This window comes from Solea solea, chromosome 1, assembly GCF_958295425.1.
Source record: "Solea solea chromosome 1, fSolSol10.1, whole genome shotgun sequence".
NCBI lineage: Eukaryota > Metazoa > Chordata > Actinopteri > Pleuronectiformes > Soleidae > Solea > Solea solea.
Window position 1 is genome coordinate 32,012,210 of NC_081134.1, and position 26,474 is coordinate 32,038,683.

Sequence of the window (26,474 nt, forward strand, 5' to 3'; positions counted from 1 at the left end):
AACTCCACACAGAAAACCCTCAGTGGAAATGAGATTTGACTTGGTGACCTTCTTGCTGTGAGGCAACAATACAAGCCATTGTCCACTGTGTATGTGTTGCAGCACCCATGTCATCTTTATTTATATTTATTTGATTTGTAAGATACATATTGTTAAAAGTGAAGTATAAATATGTATGTCCTGGTACAGTATCCATGAAGTGAACAGCAAAGTACAGCCATTATTTAGCGACCGAATACACACCTGCATACTCAGAACAGATTATTTTTCAGAAATTCCCCTATTTACCCAGAATTAGTTGTTCTGAATGACGTAAAACCAGCATGACTGGAATGCAAGATTAATTCAAACAGAACTTTATTGGGGATACCAAACTAAACTGCGTGTATTCACACCTGTTCCTACTAGTGCACAAAGCTAACACCATGGTTACACAAGTATGCTAATACCGGAGAATATGCTAATTACGAGCGAAACAAACAACGTACAATAAATGAGTCAGTCAACAACTCAGACTTCCGACAAGGCTTCTAATTAGAATTAGAAACAGGGGGAAATCAAGCATTAACTTCAACAAAGTGGAAAACAATTAGTACTTACCGCTTTTCCAAAACCGTTGGATTGAGAGAAGTATAGAATTAGTGACGTGTCATCTGAAACCCGACCAATTACTTCCTTTTTTATTTGTGCGCATGCGCCATGGGTAGGACGTTTGTTAGGACACCTGTTCCAAAACCCACCTGAGACAGACAGATTCTGTCTATTATAGCGCTGCAGCTATCGATTCTTTTCTCGATTAATCGATCAATCGTTTGGTCCATAAAATATCAGAAAATCTTAAAAAATGTTGATCGGTGTTTGTCAAACCTGGAAATGATGATGTCCACAAACCAAAATGATTGACTTTTAATGATTTCTTTGTTATCCAGAGCAAAGAAATGAAGAAAATATTCATATCTAAGAAGTTTAAACAATTGAAAATCTCGTTTTATTCATGAAAAATTAATTAATTTAGTAATCGATTAATAATCGATTAATCAATTACTCGTTTCAGCTCTAGTCTATTATGTTATTTGACTCCAGATTTTTCTTTTTTTTCCGCTTATGCGTGGCTCAGATTTGGTTACATTTCCATTTAAAAATGATAAATGTGACAATGAAAATTAAATTATTATAAAACAGTGCATTTGTATGTAACTTTTACTGTTAAAAAAACAAAGTTGGGGTTCTTTCTTGTGTTGTGCAAAAAGGACAAGGGGACAGAAATCTCACATGAATTGCTTTTAATTAATGGGAAAACCATTACAAATTAAAGTGCAGACAAAATAAAATATGTAAACACATAATGTATCAGTCAACATGGGTCAAAGGTCACAAATGTCACTCATCCAGGGACCTTAGTTGACGCCAATTCACCTATCCTCGTCATTCACCTGTCCTCGTCATCACTTACCTGTCACCAACATTATTCACCTGTCCTTATGGTTCATTCACCTGTCCTTATCATTCATTCCCTTTCCATCATCAATCACCTGTCCTTGTCATGATTCATTGTCCTCATTATCATTCACCTGTCCTTATGGTTCATTCACCTGTCCTCACCTGTCCTCATCATCATTCACCTGTACTCAACTTGTGTATGAATTTTTATTTATTATTTTCAGGCCAACATTTTTAAGTAAAAGTAAAATTACAAAATCTAAATAGTACAAGTACACAAAAAAACACTCAATTACAGTGACGTGAGTACATGTATTATTACTTTCCACCTCTGACACACACACACACACACACCTTTCTCTCTCTCTCTCTCTCTGCCGCCTCACTGCGGCCGCGCTCGAACGTGCACGTGACGTCGCTTCCTCTCTCCAACATGGCGCAGGAGGCAGGTCGCTAATGGAAGTCTGAGGGATTTACGCCACCTTGTGTGTGTTTATTTATGTGTGTGTGTTCGGGTCTGCGCGGCGGCTGACATTGTGAAGCGGGGATACATCTGTGTTCGCAGCGGCTGCAGCAGCCCTCACCCCTCCCTCACACCCCCCTCTCCCTCTCGTGGGACCAGGCTCACACACACACTCACACACCTCGCCCCAAATTCCGGTGCGACATGTTTGAGGGCAAAAAGACGAAAAACATGTTCCTGACACGGGCTTTGGAAAAGATCCTGGCGGACAAGGAGGTGAAAAAGGCGCACCACTCTCAACTGCGCAAAGCCTGCGAGGTGGCACTGGGTGAGTTAGCATCACATTTCAGACACGTCATTTAAAATCCCCTTCACTTATTCACCGGTTATCCCACAAAAACAGCACGAAACGTAAATGGAATTTAACGCCGAGTGCCACTGTTGTCGTGAGTGTATTCGTGTTTATTATTCACCCAAAAATAAAAACCCGGCGTATTTTTTCAATAGACGTGGCAGGAGCTAAAGTGAAGATGATTCCGTGTTAAACACGGAAATGGTGCAGCAGCAGGAGCAGGAGGAGGAGGAGGAGGGTGGGTGTTTGCATTAACACTGAGCCGATGCTGCGATGTGAAAACAGGCCACAACACCGGGCACAAAACAAAGTTCCTGAAGACTGCTTGTTCCTCCGTAATCGAGCTTAACGAACGGCGACGCCACGAGCAGCCGTTAAATTCAAAACTATGTCGGTATAACTCGCTCGTGCGGCTTTGTCGCCATAGAGATGACATGTTTGCGTCTCTTCCTGGTTTCCCGAGACATGAACCAGGAAGGAAGAGGAGCGTGTGGACACATTATTTTGGTCTTTTTTTTTTTGCGTATTGGGTTTTGATTAATGGGTTTAATCATTAATCCTGTTCATGGTTATGTAGTAAAAACCCACACGTAAAGCTGGCTCAGTGACAGGCAGACGGTTGACAGCTGTCAAAAAGTCAGTAGTAGCTTCGTGCTAAGAACAAACGTGAAGCTGTCGGAAGTGAAAGCTTAATTACTTCCGGTTAGGATTTCACAATATAATACACTTTGAAACCCTCTGGCTCTCGGTTAATTTAGTAAAATGAAAACACTTTAGACACAACAGACTGTTCGCTAATTGTTTTTAAAATGAGTTAGTTTTAATTTTGTTCTTAGAGTTTGCTAGTTTTTAATTCGTTTTCATTTTTTGTAAATGCTTAGTTTTAGTTTAGTTTTGCTTAGTGTTAGTTTTTTGTAATATGCAGTATTTGCCAGGTGCAAGATTCAATAGGGTGATAATAAGTATTGTGTCTCAAATACAACCTTTCAAAATTGCTGGCAGAGGAAAAATAAACATACTTCATATGAACCCAAAAGGATTATTAGTGAAATTAGTTAGCAGGTGTATTTTCAAAAACATGTCCCCAGGGTGTTACACGATGCACACAGTTGTAATGAAGACATTAGTTCACCTTTTATTGTGACAGGATTTGATGGTTGATACATGATGCCAGTTCTTTTTTTGTTTTTTTGGGTAGGGGGGACAGGGCACATACACTGTATTTTCCAAATTTTCTTTTTCCCCCTACATCTGTCTAAGTACGACAGGTAAATAACAACAAATGATCCTTGCTTAACTGAAAGGAACAACAAGCGACTCTTACCAATTACCCTTTGTCTACACTGCATTGATCTTAAAGTTTGAATACAAATTAATCTGGTGACCTCTGGACACAACTAGTGATTGTTTTTCCTCATGACCAGACTTTTCCACCTGGAACAAGCACAGGGTTTGTCCTGCAATAGGACGGAGTAGTAATATGACCCTGCCTAAGAAACAATGAGTTTCATGTTGTGCAGCAGCCAAACAACCTACCTGTTCAGACAGTTGCTGCCTTTATAAGCACATTCAGCTGTTGCAGTCCTTCACAGTGGCCTTGAAGGCTAAATACACCAATGATGTTTGTCTCGGCTTGCTCTGATGTTTTTGCAAAGCCGGCTCACCCACACAAATAATTATTCCTTCCTACACTTCTTTATGAGTGGAGCACTTGGGGGAAGAAAAGGTGCCATTTCACAGGTTTATTGAAGGAGGGTAGCTCTATAGAGCGTGGGTTTAAAGTGCAATTATGCTCTAAATCAGAATTTGTTGCTCCACTGGTTCATGGGGAATCAATATTGTTTATTTAGGTGAAAATCTGAGCATTTATATTTTAATTGATGATATCGCTATGGGTTTTATTGAATGGTTGTACACCCAATCATGGCTGATGACTCTCTTACAGTGTCTAAGCAGCTTTTATTTACTGTTTATCCTGCTGATTATAATTCAGCACTTTCATTTTCATTGCTGTCTGTTTTGTTATTTATTGACATATCCACATAGCCGCCATTGAATAAAGTTGTCTGGACTAAAACAGGACAAAACTCTGGTGTAGTAAGAGTCTGGAAAAGATTGCAATAGCAGGTCGCACTAGTAACCGATTCACCCAAGACGACCAACCTCCTACTACCTGCCTGCCTGCAAAACTCACAAAAACACTGTAAACATACAGGCTCCTAGACAAAATGCTAGAGGCTTAACAGAGAAAAGAGATGCTGAATAATATTATGTCCAAACTACTGTATTATTATAATCAATGCTGCAGGTAGGGAGGCCAGTGTGTGACAGGTAAATCGATCACTTTGGTGTAAATAAAACAATTGATTCTGTTTATTACAGTATGTGAGGGCTATAGGCACCAGATTTTTTTCATTTTTTTTTCAGTCAACTTTATTATTTGATAGCTAAAAAAATTCAATTAAATAAGATTTTAAGTGTTTTAAAAAGCAAATTGCTTTCACACTGAATAGTATTGTTGAGTGTGCTCTCCCTTCATAAAACCAACATCAGTTACACAGCCTGTGGTGATGTAAAGTCTGGTAAAACAACAATTGTGTACCAGTGCAATACAATAAGCGTCATTGTTGAGTGGAATTCCACCACTCATAATCTACAAAATCAGAATATTTGCAATGAGCGTAGCAGTAGTACAGTAGTAGTGCATACTCTTGTTGTGAGACTCTGAAATGTACTCCAGTCTCCTCTGCTGATGTCACTCAAAGTCTCTCTCTTGTACATTGCCTGTGTTTGAAGCCCATTCATGTATTTTTTTATTATTATTATTGTAGACAAGTCAGCAGAGAACCAATGCAGGTTTGTGTTATGTACACAGAAGGAATGAGGCGAAGAGCTCTGACGGTGCTGCCTTTTGTCGTCGCACAGTCCTTCTTCACTCCCCAGCTGACCTTTTGCTCTGAATATCAAAATGTCACTCAGCAGGCTCCCAAAAAGAATCCGTTTTCATACACTCGACTCCAAACTCTTAACAATATCAGGCTCCTATTATCTTTGGATCTCACCGTGGAGACTTCTTTGACAAGAACTGTCTGATAGTGAGGAACAAGGAAGAGAGGAAGACTGACAGTTAACTCCAGAGACTATCATATAAGACGTCCCGTTGTACAGTGCAGAAGAAACCACATTATTTTACACTGAGCCATAAAAAGAGGACATAATGCTGCTCCTGTGTTGTGATTGTATTTTATTTACAGTATCTGATAGCATGCTGCTGTGAAACAGAGGTGTGACTTGTAACACAACAGCTTTGGCGACTGTCCTGCTATGCTGCCATCCATTTGCCATGTTGTGTCTACAACAGAACACCAACAACCCCTCCGTCTCATGTCTGTACCTTTTTAATAAAGAAGGGTGACATAGAATAAAGGGTACGACTTTCTTCCCCTTATTGGCTGATGTACCAAAGAGCCACGGCCTGTATCTGCCCATCACTCCTGAGAAACTGGCTTTTATTCATTGTCGACACCACTTCCGGACGTCTTGTTTCTTTAAACTCAACCTGTCCTTGTAGACCCGGGAAGTTGGGGGGGTACAGTCACACTGTGACTCTAACGAGCCAAATCAGGCGACTGAACACACGCTCCCATGCTAAGAGGAGTACTTGTTTACAGGCTAATGTAGCCACTCAGAAGTGTGGAATCCTGCTGAGCGCATCTCTCATTATTTCTTTCCTCAGGGCGTTTGAACTTGGCTGCAGAGGTTAGGAGAAGTTGCACTCTTGATATTGTTTTCATCCTGCGCTGAATGCATCGTGACGTGACAAGCCGAGTATTACCGTACTGTAGTGGTGGGCAGTGTGGCCAAAATGAATAATATGGAAGTGTTGTTGTGGTATTATTATTATTATTATTATTGTTATTATTATTATCTCTTTCAAGTAAAAGCACTTTATTTACCGGACATTGAGCCACATGGCCGTTCTTGTGGATGCTTGATACAAATCCATCATTCAGTGGGTGTTTTGTTCCTGGTGTTTGTCACTGCTGTGTTTGTTTATATCGGCTGTGCAGTTTTGCTGCGTCATGTCTGACAGAACAGTCACATGTATTCAGAAGGGGTGGGTCAAAAAATATCGATTTGGCGATTTGTGGTCGTACTTCCTTCCACGTGCAATACAATAATCGATGCACCAGGGGCAAATATCGATGTTTCAATTAACAAATGAAGACGCTCTAAAGTAAACGGCCCCTGCTTGGCGTCTCCTTGTGGCGATGATAATGGAGGAGAAAGCTACAGTACGTTCAATACACAGATGTCATACACTTTGTTCTCCATGTTGTGAGTAACTAAAGAAATCCTGCACTTTTAACTTCACACGGATGTTTCGTTTTCTTCAGTTAGGATATCGTGATATGTCGCTAGATGATTGTTTTGCAATCACAGAATTGTTGTATCGTGATATTATTGGTTATCGTGGACCGCGTGTCACGTATCGTATCGTGAGGTACCCTGTGATTCCCGTGCGTCTCACGAGAGACAACAGGTATAAGCTATAGTTTGAGTAGTCTGAGTTATTAATTATGGCTGATTATGGTTTCATAAGGCAGTCAGAGCAGTTGCAGGTTAGGTAAATTGTGAACGTAGAGCCAAACCAGTTTTTTTTTTTTTCTTTGAGTCATGCTGTCAATTGGCTCGTCAGCAGGTATTGACAGTGTTGAGTGCCTGTGGTGTGTCGCTGATGGTCTGAGGGTTTCCACGTGCTGCCAAACATTCAGATTTAATGCATGTGTGGTTGTGAGAAAGGAATTTACAATGAACCATCAGCTACTGGCTCCGAGCAGGCATGAACGTTCCCTTTTTTCTTTTCAGTAAAGTGCAAGTGGGTTGCAGTTTTTTTTGTTCTTGTACCTTTCCGAGTGTTGTTGTCGCTACATTTGTCATTTGAAGTGTGTAAATCCTGTGTTGTCACTGTTGGCAGAGAGTAAGGATACATGGACTTGTAAGTTAGCTCTCGGCTATATTTTAAGCAAAATAGAAAAGTCCTGTTGCCGAGCCCACGCCCAAGATCTATTCAATTCCTAACTTTCATCCTCGATTAATTATTAACACCCCCAACAGCAATATGCAGATTTCTTAAATTAATTCCTTGTTAAAGAAGGTTTCAGTGTCATATTTGGTTGTTTTCCTCGCTGCTTTTCTGCAAGACTTAATTTAGACCAAACACAAACCACGTTGTTTGCCCAGTGAAAACTCATGGTCACATTCAGCACGGGCCAACCCTTTTTTTAATTTAAGTCTTGGCAAAGCTGGCAGAGAGGAAATGTTGCTCTCATCATTAAGGGAAGTGAGCACATGCTTCCCGGTGATAAGCTGCACCATAACTACCTCATGCACACGCATGATAAGCACCAGGCTATACATGGTCCCAGTTTTTAATTAATGTTTTTTACCAACTCCCCAAAGACCCAATACCAAACAGCTCTTCCCCCAAAATATGAAATCCAAGATATGAGAGCTGGCTGTTCTGTCATTGTATCATGAAAGCCTTTTACCATATCATTCATATTCCTCACAGAGATTGATCAACCCTGAAGTTGAATTCAGATTTCCATTCAGCTGAGGGCAAACCAGGTAACCCAGTGATGAAAGTGACAGGCACTGCCGTGGACAAGAAAGTGTAAATGAGGGAAGAGACTAGAGCTGCAACAAACGATTATTTTCATAATCGATTAATCTGTCGATTTTTTTCTCGATTAATCGCTTGGTCCATAAAATATCAGAAAAAAATGTTGATCAGTGTTCGTCAAACCTTGAAATGATGACGTTCTCAAATGTCTTGTTTTGTCCACAAACTGATGATTTGAACTTTTAATGATTTCCTTTGTTATCCAGAGCAAAGAAATTAAGAACATATTCACATTTAAGAAGCTTAAACAATCAGAAATCTTCTTTTAATCATGAAAAAAAACTTCAAACCGATTATTGATTATCAAAATAGTTGGCGATTCATTTAGTCATCGATGAGTTGTTTCAGCTTTAGAAGAGACGGCAGATTGTTGTTGCTGGTGTAAATGTTAGTGGCACTGAATGAGTCGTCCATGTTTGACTTAAACTGACATATGTTTGAATTCAAAAAGACAGCCATACTATGGCTAAACAATTTATCATCGTTGAATCAGAGGCAAGGCAATTCAAACACTTCTATTTTGGGATTGTTCTGTCATCTATTCAGCAGTATCTAAATCTAAATGATGTGAAATTTAGTGTAGATACCCACGGCCTACATGGAACCAACGTAATGTTAAATGTTTGGATTTATGTTGGGGAAAGTTAACACAAAAGACATTTTGTGATTTCAGTTTCACGGAAAACCTTTTCAAAGACAAATATTGTATTGGTTAAGTTCTGTTTCCATGCGGATGAGGTCCAATTCCTTCTGGAGCGGCACTCTTACTTGACAGATGAATTCTCTCTCAGTTTTGTGTTGTTATTATATGTCTGCTTTACCATGCAGTCGACTCTTTAGCCTTTACTCTGAATGTGCTTTGTTCCAAAAGATACATTTCTCCACAAACAAGTAGACTTGGACGGCTTTATTTACCCGAAGTAAAGCGGGGCAAATTAGAAAGGGTGAGGCCCCCCCATGCCTGGTTTCAGCATCTCCTTTGTTCTCACCAGACTAAGTGCAGACTCTCAGGCTGCTTGTAACCCCAAAGACTGACTGGCATATAGATAATGAGCGCTGGATAGTCAACATGGCAGGAAACTAGCTTTGAAAGCATGAATAATCCTTTTATCTATATGGAAGAGACACTTCAGACATTAGAACGAAGGGTCTGTTTCCTCCCTGTCCTCCTTTATTGGTCTACTTTTTTTATTTTCAGTTTCTTTACATACATATTTTCATACACTGATACGCTGCTGCCTCCATACATAATACATTCTTTTTGCTCCACTGATGCCTCCCTTAGTCCTGGGATAGGTGATAAATTAATTATACAGCAAACAGACGAGGCAAAGAGTGAGATGCCAACCTCTTTCTCCTCCTTCCTCTCTTTTTTCCCACTTTATGATGTGTTGCTGTTATATTGATTCCTCCATTTGAATTTGTTTTCTGAGGTGCCAAGCAAGCAAAACAGTGCAATTAAAGTGGGAGTCGGTAGCTAATGTTTTTAAAACTCCAGCTGCTGTAGAAACATGCCCATGTAAAAAGCTTATTCTAGTCTCTTTGAGTTATTGTATTAACACTCAAACATACTAATAAACTATCCTAAATGTTACTCGCTGGACCTTTAACCCTTTACAGGGCAATCATTTTCAACAAGACTTCAGAGAATCATGATCCATGAAGGTATCATATATGGTTCCTTGATCGTCCACATAGAGTACACTGTGTATAAGACTATACAAGAAATAAAGTAAAGTGAGAGGAACATTATTATGGAACATTTTAGAATAGTGTTTCCCAATCCTGGTCCCCTGTCCCATGTTTTAGATGTTTCCCCGCTCCAACACACCTGATTTGATTTCATCATTTTAGTCTTTGAGATTTTACAGTAGGTGCAGGAGAAGACCGCACTTTTTGCCTTCCAGAACTGCATTGAAGTTTCGAGCATCACAGGCCTCGCGCTGATTGGTCAAATTTCTGTGACGTAGCTGGATCTGGATCTGCTGATTGGCTGAGTAAAATCCATGTGTTTCTAAAATATAGTTCTTCGCCCGCTAAAGGTAAACAGTCAGACCAAAATATGACGTGATGAATTGAATGGTTGTGTAAAAAGGGTTAAAAATGTCTTATATCAATGTTTGTAGGCTCCACAGGTCTCTGATATGCTCCAGTTGGAAGTGCATGACAGAAATCCACAACATCTCCTGCCAACGGCAGCTCTTTAAATGTCACTGACACTTTGTGACACCATTGTGAAGGGAAAAGCCCAGCCACAGGCTTAAAACTTAAGATTCTAAATCTCCCTGAAAGTGAAATGAAAACACACATGGCGCTTTTACCTCATCCTGGCGTTCCACTAAACACGTGGGGACCTAAAGTCAGCAGGTGTGACGAGGAAAAAGCCACCGTGAATTAAATTAGGCGGATGCTGCTTTCATATTTATCCTCCATTGACTCACTATTAATCTATCTCCTGGTTGCACAGTACAGTACAGTCGAGCACGCTAATAATCCCCCAGTGTCGGAGGGTTATCATGAAATCATGTCAAAATCATGAAATCCAGAGACGTGGATTTTGTAAAAATAGGAATTTATTCCCCCTGACAAAAGCCAGCAGCTGAGTAATCAAGGCTTTGTGGAGGCCGAGTGTGCTTTGTGACTTTTCCTCTAGAAAATGAGAGGCTTGATTCAGCCACGGGAGTGAGATTATTAAGCTTATGCTAGTGTGAGGGAAGGGACTCGTTGGACACACATGTTGTGAACACACACACACACACTTACACACACACACACGTGCAAAGAGGTAGCCCAGACAACCTCTGCCAGTGTTTCCCTCTCTTGCTCCAAACGTAATTACTGCTGTGCAACCTTTTCTTTCTGTCTGGACAATAAAAATGTCAGGGGTCTGATTTTTCTCAGGCTCTCTGTGCGGTTGTTGCTCCTGTGTCTCCTGCCGCTCGGTGGACGCGGACACCTACACACACACACACACTGATTCATCCTCAGATTAAGCCCCGTGTAGCTGTTAAAGGCCACGCTGATTTCTATCATCATCATGCCTGTTAATATCATGTTATTGAAAACTCTGTCTCGTGAGGCTCTTTCCTGGTTTAATGGATAAACGAGAGGATTGACTGTGCGGTGTTCACAGAAATTAATGAAGTTTGATTCTGGGAGGGGATTTTGGCTGATGTTCTCTTCTCTCCCCCTCGTCCTCCTCACCTGTGTGAACTTACCGCACCATCAGCGGTGAGTGCATGCATGCCTGGAGACTCGCTGTCACTGTCATTGTCAGTGTTTATTGGAGGTGCAAGCAGTCTGGCAGTGGATCGGATTTTAGCTGCAGACAGTGTGATCAGTGCCAGTCGTAGGATCCGAGCCAGACCTTTGAAAGAGATGATTGTGCATGATGGGGGTCACAATTAAGTCTAAGTTATTGTTCAACGCTCGAGTCACCTGAGTGTATCGCAGGTGACTCGTTTGCACAAGCTCACTCTGCATTACCGCAATTAAGCGACGGTCTGTGCTATTGGAAAAATTCCAGCGGTTTCTGAAAGCTGAGAAGTTGCACGTCAAAGCCAACATGTGGTTATTGCGGTAATTTCACCGTTTTCCATTTTGTGGCCTGTTTTTGCTCATTGAGACAAACGCTCTCGTAAATATGAGCTATACTGTTGATATTTCAAATTTAACATGCAAAGTCTGGTGTTCGTGTACAACTACTTTTTCTTCATTTTAAATTGTTAATACACTTTTTTAACATGCAGTGAATTGTGAATAACTGCCAGATGTTGAAAGTTATTCTGGAAAAAGGGGCAAAAGCACATTTTCTGGCCCTTTTTATGGTTAAGATAAGTCTAAAAGCCAAGACGGACTTTTTGAGGCTTAGGGGTTAAATAATGATGAGACATCTACATTATGTCATCCTCAGCAGTTTATTTGTATTCACATCTGTGGTACTTTACATAATAGAGCAGCACAAGAGTGTGAATTGTCAGCTTTTACATGAAATAATTGAATCATTTTGAGAACGTCAACATTTAAAGGTCCGACATTTTATGGCCAAACAACTAATTGATTAATCAATAAAATAATCAACAGAATCATGAACAATTAAGTGTCACATAATCATGAGTATAAATCAAGTCTCCATTTTGTAGCGTAGGTGTTGGAGACCTAAGTGTCCCCCGCAGCAAGTGACTAAGATGCCTTCTAGTGTCTATACGACCTTCTTTCCTTCTTTCCTCCTTTTCTTTTCTGCAGCACAGTTTTTAAGTAAATGGCCATGTCCCAGTCTCGCTCTGTCCTTGTGTAGCAGCCTTGTAAAAATGTGCACACACATTCAAGCGACGAGAGAGACAGGTTTATGTAGCAGATCTGTTTTTGGAAACCAGCCTTGCTTTTGTCCCTGCTTTCTCTCACTGTCTGAACCTCCCAGTCCCTTCCCAGGGAGCTGTTTTCTCGCTGCTGGTCGCTGTGACGTAAGCGTCTCCAGAGAGTTGTGTGTTTATCTGTGTCTCTCTGCTGCCAGTGGAGCAGCCATGTACTGGCTCTGCTGTGTGTGTTTTTTTTTTGTTTTTTTTAATTGATGAAATGTTTGAGCTCTCTTGAGAAATTTGTGCATGTCATATTAGATGATGTGTGTGTGTGTGTCCGGGCCATTCTTGTGTATGTTTTGATTGTGTGTGAGAACGTCTTGGTGGCAGAATGTCTGATTGAATAAGTGTTGATCCGACAGCTTGAGTCAGCAGGAATATTAGCTCCAGGTGGGTGCAGCCGGGTGCACACTAGTGTTGCACTGATAACAATTGTAGTACAGGGTCCAAGTGTGGCTTGGTAAGCAACATCATATCTCGTTTTCCAGGCTTTTAATTAATAAGGAACGAGTGTAAGTAGATATCTAGCAGGCAATTTAACCTTGTTTGTTGTGCAATTCAATCAAATCCCAGGTGTACCATCTCTCAACCTGCGACTGACACTGAGCTCAGAGACGAGCTCGCTCTGCCTGAGCAAATAAACAGCAGCCCCGGTGTCCACACTGACAGCATGCATGAGTGTGTGCAGTGTACACAGAGTAACCTTGAGTTAAAATAGTGTCTGCTTTGCCTCAATTTTACCAACAATTCTGTCACTTGCTGCTATTCTGATAAGCTGCTGCTGGTTGGAAAATCGGTTTTATCTTTTTGTGCTTGGAGGAAGTAGAAATCCTTTTTTCAAATCATATATATATATATATATATATATATATATATATATATATATATATATATATAATGTTTCTCATGTTTTTTTTGCACACACCAATTAGTGATATCGAATTTGACCTCTGCATTTAACCCATACTTATTACACACCATGTAGTGAACACACACACACACACACAAGCCGGGCTCAGGAGCAGTGGGCGGCAAATAATCGACTGTACTTCAGCAGCTCTCTCACCGTCCACTTAAAAGCCACATAGTCCCATTCTGTTTTTTTTTTTTTAGGAAAGGTCCCGTGAAACTATTCTATATCATATATCACATATTTTACCTGAAGCCAGACACACCCCGGTCGGGCCTGTGATTCCAGTAGAGTCGATGATACTGGCTAGTTACTATTCCCCCGCCCCCCCCACACCCCGTGTAACACTCCCTGGACGCTGCCGTGCAGCTGCCGGCTGAGGAATGCTGTGTCACTTCACTCAGGCGGGGTGACACTCGGGAAGGAGGAGGAGGAGGAAGAAGGAGACTTCAGTTTATCCTGCAAGCAGATGAGGAGCAGGCTGCTTTTGTCAGAGGCAGTTAGACTGTTAATGCGATCGTCCTCCTATCGGCTTGTTAGGATTTTATATTTCCTCAAATGAGCACACACAGTGAAGTGTCTGAGTCTCAGTTTATTTATTCACCGCGGCTTTAATTAATATGCATGCACATAGTTTAGCGAAGCTGTTTACATTCCGCTAAACACACACACACACACACACACTCGTAGTTGAGTCATTGGGGTATAAACTGCAATTCCCCGGGGATTTTTGCAGTAGTCGTTTGCTCATTCGCTCTCCGCTCAGACTTTACTTCTAACCTTTGGATCGGCGTTCTTAAATGCAGCCCCTTGATTCCTCAGCCTTATCTATTGCAGTTACACATTTGCATGCTCACAGGCGGATGTTTAAGGCGTGATCAGATATGCTATAGCTCAGTGCAAGTGTGATTGAGGGGATATCACAGATAAGCCCCCCCCCCCCCCCCCCCGGAAACACGTCAGTGTATATGAAGCAGAGCAGAAAGCTGTCTCGTGTGCTCGTGTGAATGTGATGCCGTCTCTCAGCCTATATCAGGCTGTTTATCGCGGCATCACTGTCGGGTAATGTCACCTGAAGCTGCGAGGTCGCTCTGCCTCTCCCTCCTCCTCAATAACGGCTGACTATCTCACAGCAATATCGGCCCAGTCCACCTCATTCCTGGAGGCACTACAGGAGAAAGGATTATGGGTGAAACCTCCGGAGTAGAAGTGGAAGCGGCGGTAGACTAGAGCTCTCCATTGGCAAAACACAGTGGCGGCAGCTGTGTGGCTTCAGGATCACGCTGTTCCTGCAGTACATGCCGAGCATCTTGCTCAACAATAAATGCTCAACAACATTTGACAGCTCTCATTGTTGTGTAAATAGTACTGATGCACCTCAGAGCTTTTCGGATCTGTCGCTACAGATTTAATTTCATTATTTACATTTACGACTATTTGGGAAATATAGGCACTACTGCGTCACATTTGGTGAAGGTGAAGGCAGTGTCATTTCACCCATAATTCACCTCACCTCATCATGGGCCATAGGAATAAGGTGTAATGGAACTAATGGAACTTGCAGTATTAAACACGCATGCACCTGTAGCTGCACCTGAAAGTGCCTGACACAACACACCTGATACGACGCACTGGCATTAGGTTCAGGCTGTGGTGCTGATGCTTCTCTCTCTCTCTGTGTCGTCATCGTCTCATGAATTTTTCACACACAGCCTTGTCCCGTCGGTGTCCTGTAACAGACTTTACCAAGCTATTATGTTTACTATAATACGTCTGCCACCGAGGCTGATGGACATGAGGTTTGTGCAGTGGTAAACAGGGTTTAATAGAGGCAGCTTTTGCAGGGTTTGATATTTTCCACATTTCAATATGTTTTGTTTTTTTTATTTAACCATGAAGAAGACGAATAACATTGTAGGTGCTTCAGAAATGCCTTGACAGTATCCAAGTATCATTTAGCATGTCCATTTTGTAGTTGTGTTGGCTCTCGGGTCTCTCCTGCTCCCCTCCCTCACCTTCACCCAGGCTTGGACATTGCAGTTTCTCTCGAGCTGAGTGGAGAAACGATTAGCCAGCTTCTAACTGACCTTCTCAGCTTAGATGCAGCTTTGGGCTCCCCTTGTGTGGATGAAAACCTTCCTAACAAAGAGGAAACCGAGTAAAGGGCTCACATGTAAGTTTGTGGACTGGTTTCACTCAGGGCTGAAGGGGTGAGCGAGTGTTGTTGTTCAATTCAAGTACTTTAAGCTCATCAGTAGCCAACGCAAGTAGACTGGTGTTAATGCTCATTTCTATGATCTTAGTGTCATCTCCTGGGTCAAAGTCGGGGCATTGAGAAAAAGTACCTTGAGGATGAGGGAAATGTTTGCGATTGAGGGCTTTTTGTTGCTCTCAAAGGCTTTTTTGCGTTGAGGTTTGGTCAGTGCTGTAGCTCACATGAGAGCAGAATGGTATCCGGTCAGTGACGTAGGTACAGTTTGCCTTCGCTGGTGTTTGGGTGAAGTCAGTATTAGTTTCAGCGTCAGAGCGGCCTCCTGAGGGCCTGTAAATGCAGCTGTAATCCTGTTCTCATCTGCTGAAGCGTCAACCCAGCAGCAACATGGAGCAAAAATCAATCCTGTAATTCAACACTAAGGTTTACTGAATATAAATACTCATAGCGAATGTTTTTTTTTTTGTATTGCAATTCAGTGCACACCCAGGACTAAACGGTGTGTTTTTAAGACGAGGCATGAACGTTATTGTATTCAACCAGTGGTTTTGTCCAAAAAGTTATGATTTATCACAAGATTCGCTCTTCAGATGTAACGTGTAGTTTGATATTTTTGAAATAAGAACCCAAGATGGATGTTTCTTTGACAATGTACTTCACATAGTCACAGTGTCTCTAGCTGGTTCAGAGAAGCCCCCCTCATCGAGCCTCTGCTCTTTTTCATATGGACTCGTGAGATTGAAAATTGGTGTCCCGTGTATAAGAAGTTTGATCCAAACCTGTTCCCAAGGACAAACTGGGCCACAGAACATGCCGTCTTTAGAGGCAGAGAGGTGCGAGAGACGCTGGGTAAATAAGAAACAAGTGGCTGCTGTTTATCAGCTCACAGGAGCTCCGTACTGAAGGAAAATAAAAAAGAGCTTTGTTTAACCAACCATTGAAAAAAACTAACTGAGTTTTAGAAATGTCGCCACTGACTGAGCTTATTTTCATTTCTTATAGGCTTATAGTTTAATTTGGCAAACTTGTTACTTCCCTTCTTCCTCAGAATTTTACGAGACACTGAGTTGGTAATCATAACTAGATGGATATTAATAATTAAGAAGGTTTCTGTGTGGGGGTTTTAGCCTCACTAAGCTGTGCCTCCATGCTGGCATGTCTGTGTGTATGTTGTTACAAGCCTATATTTGGATTTGAGTAGTTGTTAGCGATTTTTTAAAAAGCTGTTACAGATTGTAAACAAGAGGATGCCTTAGCAAGTGAGAATCTATTCAAAATAATAACTTTTATACAGTGATAAAAGGCGTTTTGAAATATGATTCACTTACCTCAGATGTGTTTGAATGTTTGATTTGACAAGCGTGTTGTTTTGAATTCAGCTCACAGACCAGCTGTGATTCCACAGCCTGTAAATCTTTGGCTCGTGTCTGCTCAGTCGCAGCGATGACTTAGTTCACAGATACCATTGTGTCTCTTCCTCTTCACGTCGTCTGACTCACCAAATTAATCCCCCCCCCATCCCAGTCGTCCCCATATCTGTCCACTCGATTGCCAACTGTCTTTCGTCCTCTTTTACCTGCACGTGCATAAATGTGATGCATGCAATATTCTTTGCTGTGCAGGGTGATTGCGCGATATCGGCATTTTGTCCTGCACTCAAAACGATATGGGTATATTGATTGATCGAGAGTTCATGGCCACATTTCAAGTTAATTTAAATTAAATTAAAGTTTGAAGGGGTGAAGATGAGACACAGAGAACGAGAGGAATACATTTGGAATTGATTGATTTATCAAATACCGATTTATACACAATATTAATATCATCCAATCGACTGTTCTGACAAAGTAATTAATTATTCCAGTCATTTATGAAGCATTTTGATTGCAGCCTCTCTTGGTCAGGACAGGCTATTTAAAGATGTCACCTCTGATGATTTTATACAAGAAATTAACTTATTATTTACTTATAAATGAATTAAAGAGCGAGGAAAAAGTTCTTGTCTCCACCTATCATGTGTGTGAAACGATTGTTCTGCAGAAACTGTAGTTGAATATCTTAAATATCTTAAAACCTGCTAATGATATATAATCTGCAACCGTGCGCTCGACACACATCCAGAAAGAATATAATGAATATAAGTTTTTTTTTCCAAATGTTTTTGCATGGAAAAAAAATATCAAAAAGGTCACCAACGTTCAGTAAGAGGAAGTTGTTAAATTATAATAAGCGCCGCGTCTCGCTGCACATCCGCGTCTGCACTTCACTCTGTACGTCTGTGTGTCTCTAATCTCTCCGCTCCTGTTTGTCTCTGCCGAGCTTCACTACGTCTGTCAGTTCGTGCTCCGGTGTCTCTCTGTCTTACCGCCGCAGCTGAAAGTGCATTTGAGGTCAGGCGAGCGTTAGATTTATCCATCGCATGCTTCACATTCTGAACACATATTCAAAAAGGAAAAGAGTGGCTATATTTGTCACGGTTCCAAGCACTTGTGTAATAATACATCCTGTTTGAGGCTTTCTACTCAGGCTACGCTGAAGTACTGATTTTCCAATAAGTTTGTGAGCTTATCTTCTCTGTTTGTATGTCGGTGTTTATTAAATACTTGTTGGCCAGTTGTGACTTGGCTTTGCGTCATCCAGTCACGACGACCGCTTCCTCTCACTGCTTTGTTCATTAAACATGGCTTAAACCAGCCTTAATATAATTCCACGCAGTGTTAGGCAGCAAATATTGTAGACAAGAGGATCTCTTTTAGCCTTCCAGCGCTGAAATAATTGAGCCGTCACTGCATTAATGGGGTTCTTCCCGGGCCGACCCAGACCGCTTCATTTCTGTAAGGATGCTGCCGATTGAAATGCCTCCTCACCGAAAGCTCCCCTTTAATGTCGGCTACTGATTTGGCCTCTCGTTCTCGCTCTTCAGCTCTATTTCTGTTTTCTGTTCCTGTCCCTGCCCCCTGTGAGTCTGTCTCAGCACGTTTCAAACAAACTGCCTTTTATGCCAGGTAATGATTACATTTCTTTTTGCGGTCTGAGCTCCAGCTGAGGAGCAACTTTGCCCGTTTGTGACTGGTGGTGGTGGTGGGAACAAACATAAACAGGACCCGTCGCCATGACAACACAAGGACGTTCATGCTAAATAAACGACTGGTTTGCCACCCGACTCGACTTGAATGTTTTTTTTTTATTCAAAGCGTGTTTGAATAACCACTCTGTACTTGCACCTAGAATGCAGTATGAAAATAGCGTTAGTCTCGTCCTCTCAGAGAGGAAATTGTTGGCCGCAAACGCAAACATGCGACTTTATCCCTTTGAAATTCTGATTAGAATAAACACTTAAGTTAGGAATTCAGGATTCTCTAAAAAAAAAAAAAACATCAACCATCCTTGTGCTGCCAGTCCTGACACCGCATGTTCTCCGCTCCCAACGGAGTCATTAGCCCGAGTAAAATACTCCCCAATTTACATTCCGCCATGTTTCACGCGTGACTAATTTGACTTCTCTTCCCCCTCGGTCTGTTTTTGTTTCAGAGGAAATCAAAGAAGAGTCGGAGAAGTTAAGGTAAGTCACTGATTAATTATGGATCATGATAAGGTGTCAAGGGTCACTGGATTAGTTTTTCTTTCAGCGTGTTCAGGCACGGCTCAACCGCAATTCTCCTGTGTTCACTGTGTGTGTGTGTGTGTGTGTGTGTGTGTGTGTGTGTGTGTGTGTGCGTCAGCATCTGCGATGTGTTGTGTTATTGTTGCTCAGCCTGATCTGTTCCCAGCAGTCCCATTGCCTTCAAATTAATTGCTTTCTTCAGTAACCCTTGCCAAATCCTGAACACCTGAGTGTCTGTGTGTGTGTGCGAGTTTGTTGAAATCTGGAGCCGAAAGGTCGTTGGCATGTGGGCAAGTGGACTTTGGAATGAAACGTGAACCGTGAAACTCCCTCCTGCTGTTTCATTTTATATTTCCCCCCTTTCACATTTTTATCCCTTTGTTATTTCCGTCCCCACACTGCCTCCCTACCTTTTCTATTTTCTCCGTATTAGTATTACCAGGAACTGAAATGTACCCTGAAGGTTAGGACTTCTTGATCAAAGATGGACAGATGGAGACTCTCACACAAGTGATGCTGCTTTTAAATGAATCTTTGGCACTTCTGACCTTTTGTTCATCACACGTCGAGGCAAAAGTCTTGCAGTTCCTTTTACACTTTTTATATCTCGAGAAATATCGATAGAATCAATAGACTATGACATGACTTAAACATGATGCCCAATAAACAAAATAAGGACTTCTAGTCTGGGACTTGAGCTTAGCTCAGCAGGGAAAAGTATAAACAGCAGAAAGAATCTCTGTCTGAGCCTTTCTGAAGAAGTACAGTACATTTAAAGCACAGCAATCAACATTTCCGTTGTTGAATCCCTACAAATGTCACATTTGTGAATGAGATGAGCTACAGTTCATAAGACGGATCAAGTGTTTTTGTCCAGGAGCAATAACTATCTACTAAGATTGCCAAACTGGTTGATATTGATGATCCTACTACAGGAAAAAAGATAATACATGTTCAACACTTCCAAACATCCAAAGTTACCACTGAAGAAACCAGAAACTCCAGATGAACCCTTGAGTTCAGCATTTCTGATACACTATATCAACATTAGCATAATAACCTAAGGTATAATCATATACCGGGTCATATTTCATGATATTGTATTGATTTAGTGGCATGCAAACGTTGCTTCCCTTCTAAGAGACAAAGTGAGGTTCTGTTTGCTTTGAATGAAGCACCCATTGATCAGTGAAGGATGCGGACCACGCTGTCCGACTTAAACTAAGTTAATGTCCATATCATGTTTTATAAGCAGGCTAAGGGCCAGAGAGAGAGAGAGAGAGCTGATATTAATAAGCGAGTCCAGGAATAAGCAAAGGGATGAATTCCCTTTAGACACGAAACACAACAGCTGAGAGAGACGGAGACCGGGTCAGAGCGTACACGAGCTGACAGAGTGGACGCTCTCTCCTTAATCACAGCTCCACTTTGATGTTGATCTCGAAAAAACCGGCGAGGACCCCGCGTTCACCGTGTCTGTGTCTTATCTCCCCTTTTTCCTCCTCTAATTACTTTTAATTCATGCTGCGTCCTTTGTCTTCAGATGGCTCTTTACTCTCCTCCTCAACCGTGCCCCGCTTCTTCCTATTGCTTCTTTTGTTTTTCTCGTTTCTTCTTGTTAAACCCTTTTTAATTCATCCCTTTTAAATCTCGCCCACCTCGCTCCCTCCCTCCCTCCCTTCCTTTCGCTTTCACGAGGTACTTCATCTTTTGTCTCTTCTTCTGTGTGTCTCTTTGATCGTGACCTGCTGCACTTGGGGAGGTCGTCCCTCCAGAAAGAGCTGAAGTCATCCTTTTTCATTGCCAAGGCATAAACAATGCAACCGTTCCCTCTCTCCCTCTCTCCCTCTCTCTGTCTGTCTTCCTCCCTCCCTCCCTCCCTGTCTGTTTTTTTCTGCCTGGGTGTGGTGTGATGCTTCAGGATGCTGTAGACACATGGCTGCTGAAAGCAACTGTCAATGCTTTGTTTCTTTGTCTTGTTTTTTTTTTTTTTTTTTATCTGACAAAAGCTAATTTAATTTAAGGATTAGTTAGCAGTAGTCCGAGGCCAGGAAATGCTCTGTCAGCATGAACACATGGCAAAGTCTTTAGAGATTACTACCCCACCCTTACAGACATGTTATGAAGCTGTCATTCAATCAAGTGTAATAAACATCTTGTTACTTTGTGTTCAGGAACACAGACATTTTTAGGTTAAGAAGGTTTAATGTCCCGTCGGAGCTGCGGAGGAGGTTGTTTTCCGTGTCCTAAGACATTTTATTCTTAGCGGCGACTTTTTCATGCACAGTTAATCATGTCAGAGCGAGCGTGTGAGCGTGAGTGTGTCAGGCCGATTTTAGAACCCCCGCTTCCCTTTCCAGTGACTCCACTCGTCAGACTGGACCGTGTGATCGCCTCACTTCTTTCTGTGTTTTCGTGTTTTGTTTTGTTTTTTTTCCCCTCCCCAGTCCACCCAGTGGAGACGGCAAATCTGGTTCCAGCACTTTACCTCCAATCAAATCAAAGACCACCTTCATCGAAGCCGACAAGTACTTCTTGCCTTTTGAGCTGGCATGTCAGTCCAAATGTCCCCGCATTGTCATCACCTCACTCGACTGTTTACAGGTCAGTGGAAGGATAACGTTCGCCTGCATTTGCGATGTCTTTTAAAAGTGAAATTCAAAAATCGTAATATGGTTCGTTGGCGTGTGTAGAAACTGATAGCGTACGGCCACCTGACGGGCAGCGCCCCGGACAATACGGCCCCGGGCAAGAAGCTCATCGACCGGATCATCGAGACCATCTGTGCTTGTTTCCAAGGGCCGCAGACTGACGAGGGCGTCCAGCTACAGATTATTAAGGTTTGCTGCCCTCTGACGCGGTTCATCACACATATTTCTCCACCGAGAATTCATTCATTCATTAGAACAGCACATGCGCGTGTGAAAGTGTCTTTAAAAAAAGTTGAATCTATGGATTTCCTTTTCTAAGATTTACTTTTACATCATCTGTTTCCTTTTCTCCCAGGCTCTGCTGACCGCAGTCACCTCCCAGCACATAGAAATCCACGAGGGCACCGTCCTGCAGGCGGTCCGCACGTGCTACAACATCTACCTGGCCAGCAAGAACCTCATCAACCAGACCACGGCGAAGGCCACGCTCACACAGATGCTCAACGTCATCTTCGCCCGCATGGAGAATCAAGCAGTATGTCCGAGCGTTCGTTTTTCTTTTTTTTATGTAAAACACAAGAATTCTGTCTGTGTAGAAAAGACGCACACACATCGTAGAGAGAGAGAGAGATAAAAGCCAGTGTCGCTGATCCAATCAGATAAAAATATGTGCTTTGCCGTTTTTTTAAATGGATGAAACTAAATTATTTTGATATGGATTCAGATTGGATTATAATAAAAAATGAAAAGCTCTCTGCTTGATTTGGGGGGGTTTCTCAAACCACATTCCTGACGTGATTAAATGCCACTGTTTGCTTCATGTCCAGAGGGACATATTACATGTTGCCTTCAACAACAACAACAACAACAACAACAACAAAAAAAAAAGCTTGCTCTAATGTCATCTTTTTCTTTTTGAATGACACTTTTCCCCCTCCTCACCTGCCTATCTCCCTTCCTTTTGGACACATAGCTTACAAATCACAAGCTATCTTGGTCTCTGGCCTCCAGAAAGCGTGATCGCCAGGTAAAGAGAGCAGGACTGCCGTGACTTTGCCTGATCAGAACTCTTTAAACTCTTCTCTGTGTGTATCTGTGTTTGCGCATTTTACGCTCCCCTTCCCCCCCCCACCCCACCCCTCTCATTCATCCGTGGCAACTCATGCGTCTCCCTCCTTTGCTCCGACACTGCACAGGAGCAGGTATTGCCGTGTACTTCTTCTCACCATATGCTTGCCGTGGCTTCTCTTCAACCTGCCTACACGTCATCTCATTTTCCTGCACCAAAATTTGCATTTTTTACATTTTAGTTTTAGTTAGTTACACAGTAACGACCGTCTCTGCGCAGTTCTTTCAGAGCAGTGAGCGACTGGTGTTGAGTCGGACGTAGCCGGAGGGAGAATAGAGACGCAGTGAAGGGTAGAGAGATCCTGAAGACAGGGCCGACGTTGAGACAGAGGCCTTATTGTGTTGTCACTGTCTGCATCGCGTTGCGCTGCTGTGTGTGAATGTATCCTCCTGCAGCTCAGCATGGGATGATCTCACAGACACAGACGTTGACACGGCGTTTGTCTCGCGCGCGCTCTCGCACAGCCTTCACTATTTGACTGAGGTGGCATTTAAATAATGAGCTTAGTTTGTTTAGCGCCGCCTCGCCTGTCCCCTGCAGTCGAGGCGCATTTATCTGTCTGCTGCTTCTAGTCGATACTAATTGTTGCATTCGTGAGCGCTCGGACATTGAATTTAGCCACTTACATTGAAATGTGACAATAGCGGCGCCGTTAAAATTAAAGGTGAACAGCCTCTGATGGAATTGTGTGTTTCTTTTTTATAAAACGAAGCGGAATGGCTTTAAACAAACGAGTCTGTGTTTAAATTACATGTAAAAATGCAGTTTTTTTTGGGTTTGGCTTGGCGTGTTATAAGACAGAGGAGGAGAGGGAGGGAGAGGAGAGGAGACCCCGCATCTGTTGGATTTACATTGTTATTTAAATACAATAGTGCCACTGTAGACACTGGAGTCAGATCACCATCTATTTCTATTGTTTTGTAAATGTGTCACCCTTTCTTTATATTTTTGACGACAACCCCACATCTCTTGAGTTTCTGTGCTTTTTTTCCCCCTCTTTGAGCCGATCAATTCTATGCTGTTTTTGAACATGACGTACGTAAATATATGCCCGACAGATCTACAAATGCACTTGGACTGATAATGCACCATGGGCTGCTGTGAATTCAGCTTGGCTGAGAGAATTTCCACTGCCTGTGATTGTGTTTGCTCTGTTATTTTTTTTGAACCTTGTCTTTTTGGGGTATTTGCTATGACTGTACATGTGCATACAAGTCATTGTTTTTTTCCCCCCTCCTCAGGAAGGTTATTGGGTAGTGTTTGTCTCCTTTTTTTAGCGTCTGCGGTGAAGCAGTCCATCACTATTACTGACATCACATACTCATCTGGCCGTAAACCATGTGCAAATGTCTCGTGACCCACTTCTACCTCATGAGCTGCCAAGCTAAAGCATGGCAACACTTTGGAGCACTTCCTCCACGAAGCAGTGGTCATACACATCCGTCACGTTTTCCAGCAGAAATATCTCCAGCTATCAGACTGAAATAGAGCCGGCATGAAGTTATTCCACATAGTTTGTCTGATCGCTGTTGTGGTAGCATGGCCTACTTCTTAGTCGGCACACATTTCCATAAAAGCTGCCCCTTGTAATTTATACACAGACACTTTCCTGATATTAGAGAAAGTTTAGAAGAACGGTTTTCCATAACTGTCTGTAGCTCTCTGCTTTGACATCTGGAAGTGCGTCTGTGAAGGTTTCTTATTCGCCCAGGTCATGGTCGTCTTCTCTAGTTAGTAGCGGGCGACTGTCGCCTACAGTTAACTACAGAAGACACCTGGAAGTGTTCTCTGTGGCTCTGCTGCACATGAGCCGTCATGAAATCTAGACAGGCTGTAACTGCTGTTCTGAGTTGGTTTACTATTTTCCTAACCGGTCTCTTCCTGTGTGTGCGTCCGTGTGTTGCATGTGCCTCTTCTCTACCAATTTTTCTTTTTTTTTTGTATGTACTGTCTATGTGTGTTTTTTTTTTTATTTTTCTGTTTATGCGTGTCTGTGTCTGTGTGTGCGTGTGTGCGTGTGCGCGTGTGTGTGTGTGTGTGTGTACTGTACCCCTCCCCACAGCTGCAGGAAGCGAAGCAGCTGGAGAGAGAGCGGCACCGGCAGCACTCCCCGGTCGCCCAGCACGCCGAGCCAGACTCCCCCCAGCTCCAGACTCACATCCACCCACAGGCCAAGGGTTCGAGCGGCCAGGAGGCCAACGGTCCCGTGAGCCCTCCGACTCCCAGCATCAACATCCCATCCACGCCGTCCACCCCGTCGACACCGGCGCCGGACGGCGGCAGCAGCAGCAGCAGGTCCGTGTCTGTGGAGCAGGAGGAGCAGGGAGAGCGGGGGCCGGCCTTCGAAAGCCCGGATCCAGAGAACGGTTCTGACTTCTGCGTGGCTGAAAACGAGCAGACTGAGGCCGACCAGGCTACCGCAGCAGCTCAGAGTGAGAACATTTAAAGGAACTTGTGTCAAATTCTGTAAATGTTCTGTTATAAGATGTGCAATCATTCATTAGAAGTGCCGTGTGAGTATGTTTGCTTATTTGACGTCCCGAATATGATGACGCAATGGTGGTTTTATGTCGCGTTCAGACGCAGCAGCTCAGCAGCATCAGGAGGCAGGAGGCGGGCGTGACGAGGAGGAGCAGGGTCCAAACTACGAGGAGAAGGCGCAGGAAATTGTGCAGAGCATCTTGCAGGAGGTCGTCAATACTGTTGCAGGAGGTGAGTTTTTGTGTTTTGAATTGAATCTTCCCAAATCTAAATTATTTGTTTGTATAATTACAAAATTCCCAGCATATCTTAGAACAGAAGTGACACAGCCACTGTTGCCCCACTGAAACTCCTCTGTGTACTTTTTTCGTTTGTTCACTCTTTGTTTGCTGAGGGATGTGGGACGCTTGCAGTTTTACTTGCAACCAAACACTGGTGCTCATTTACACCCGCTTTTGTAAGATCAAACAGTCGACACAGTTCAGGTCAAGAAACATGTAATATTTAGGCTTTTTTTTCCCTTAAAAGCATTATGTAAAAAGTAAGTAGAAGCGAAACACATTACTGATTATACAAGCTTCCCTTTACGTGACAGATAAACAGTTTTTTTCCTCTCTTGGTACAAATAGCGTCCGAAAGGCAAGATTTCTTAAGCCAGTCCTCTCCTCTGTAAATAAATAACAGCCTATGTTCTGGGGGAAGCAGCACTATAATTTTAGGTCAGGTCACGCTTCCTGCAGTTGCCTCTGATGCTGACAAAAAAGAAGGCACAGCGCTCGTTCTTTGAGTGCAAAAAGTACAAAAAAAAACAAAGCAAGAACAAAATTACTTTTTCATGGCTGCAACAAAAAAAAAGCTTTATTAAGTCACAAAATAGTGCTTTGGTTTTATTTTTCAAGTGCACTTTTATCCTTGAGCACTAATTTTAAAAACAGGCTTCAATAGTCAGGACGGACATTGTATAGAAATACCCCGAGGTTGCCTCGCTTAACCTGAAAGCTTTACTACATCTCTCTTAAAGTGCTTTTCTGCCACTGCCATTTTGTACTTGACCAGAGGTAGAGGATGTTTGAAAGCATTGATTCCAGTTTTTTACCTGGCCAGGTCTGGGAGCAGCACAAATAAAACGTCACAGTCGTAAAAAGACCTAAATATACAAAAACAAAATAAACATTTGGTTGAATTTGT

The 26,474-nt window shown here is 42.4% G+C and overlaps 2 protein-coding genes across 7 annotated transcripts in view; one reads left to right on the top strand and one right to left on the bottom strand.

Annotated features, from left to right (window-relative positions):
- Positions 1-637, bottom strand: part of prex2 (phosphatidylinositol-3,4,5-trisphosphate-dependent Rac exchange factor 2) — a 123,041-nt gene extending 122,404 nt beyond the window's left edge. The window contains exon 1 of the mRNA XM_058630069.1: positions 601-637. The gene's annotated coding sequence lies outside the window, so the exon portion shown is untranslated. The remainder of the gene's footprint in view (positions 1-600) is intronic.
- A 1,210-nt stretch (positions 638-1,847) lies between these two features.
- arfgef1 (ADP-ribosylation factor guanine nucleotide-exchange factor 1 (brefeldin A-inhibited)) overlaps positions 1,848-26,474 on the top strand; it is a 45,204-nt gene continuing 20,577 nt past the window's right edge. For 4 of the 6 annotated variants that reach the window (XM_058647310.1, XM_058647401.1, XM_058647570.1 and 1 more), the window contains exons 1-8: positions 1,848-2,231; positions 18,953-18,983; positions 21,473-21,629; positions 21,719-21,865; positions 22,032-22,211; positions 22,650-22,703; positions 24,868-25,237; positions 25,386-25,517. In XM_058647310.1, the coding sequence (XP_058503293.1) occupies positions 2,108-2,231; positions 18,953-18,983; positions 21,473-21,629; positions 21,719-21,865; positions 22,032-22,211; positions 22,650-22,703; positions 24,868-25,237; positions 25,386-25,517 (1,195 nt within the window). In that variant the 5' untranslated portion in view covers positions 1,848-2,107. The remainder of the gene's footprint in view (positions 2,232-18,952; positions 18,984-21,472; positions 21,630-21,718; positions 21,866-22,031; positions 22,212-22,649; positions 22,704-24,867; positions 25,238-25,385; positions 25,518-26,474) is intronic. The other 2 variants (XM_058647490.1, XM_058647752.1) reach the window with 1 other exon arrangement.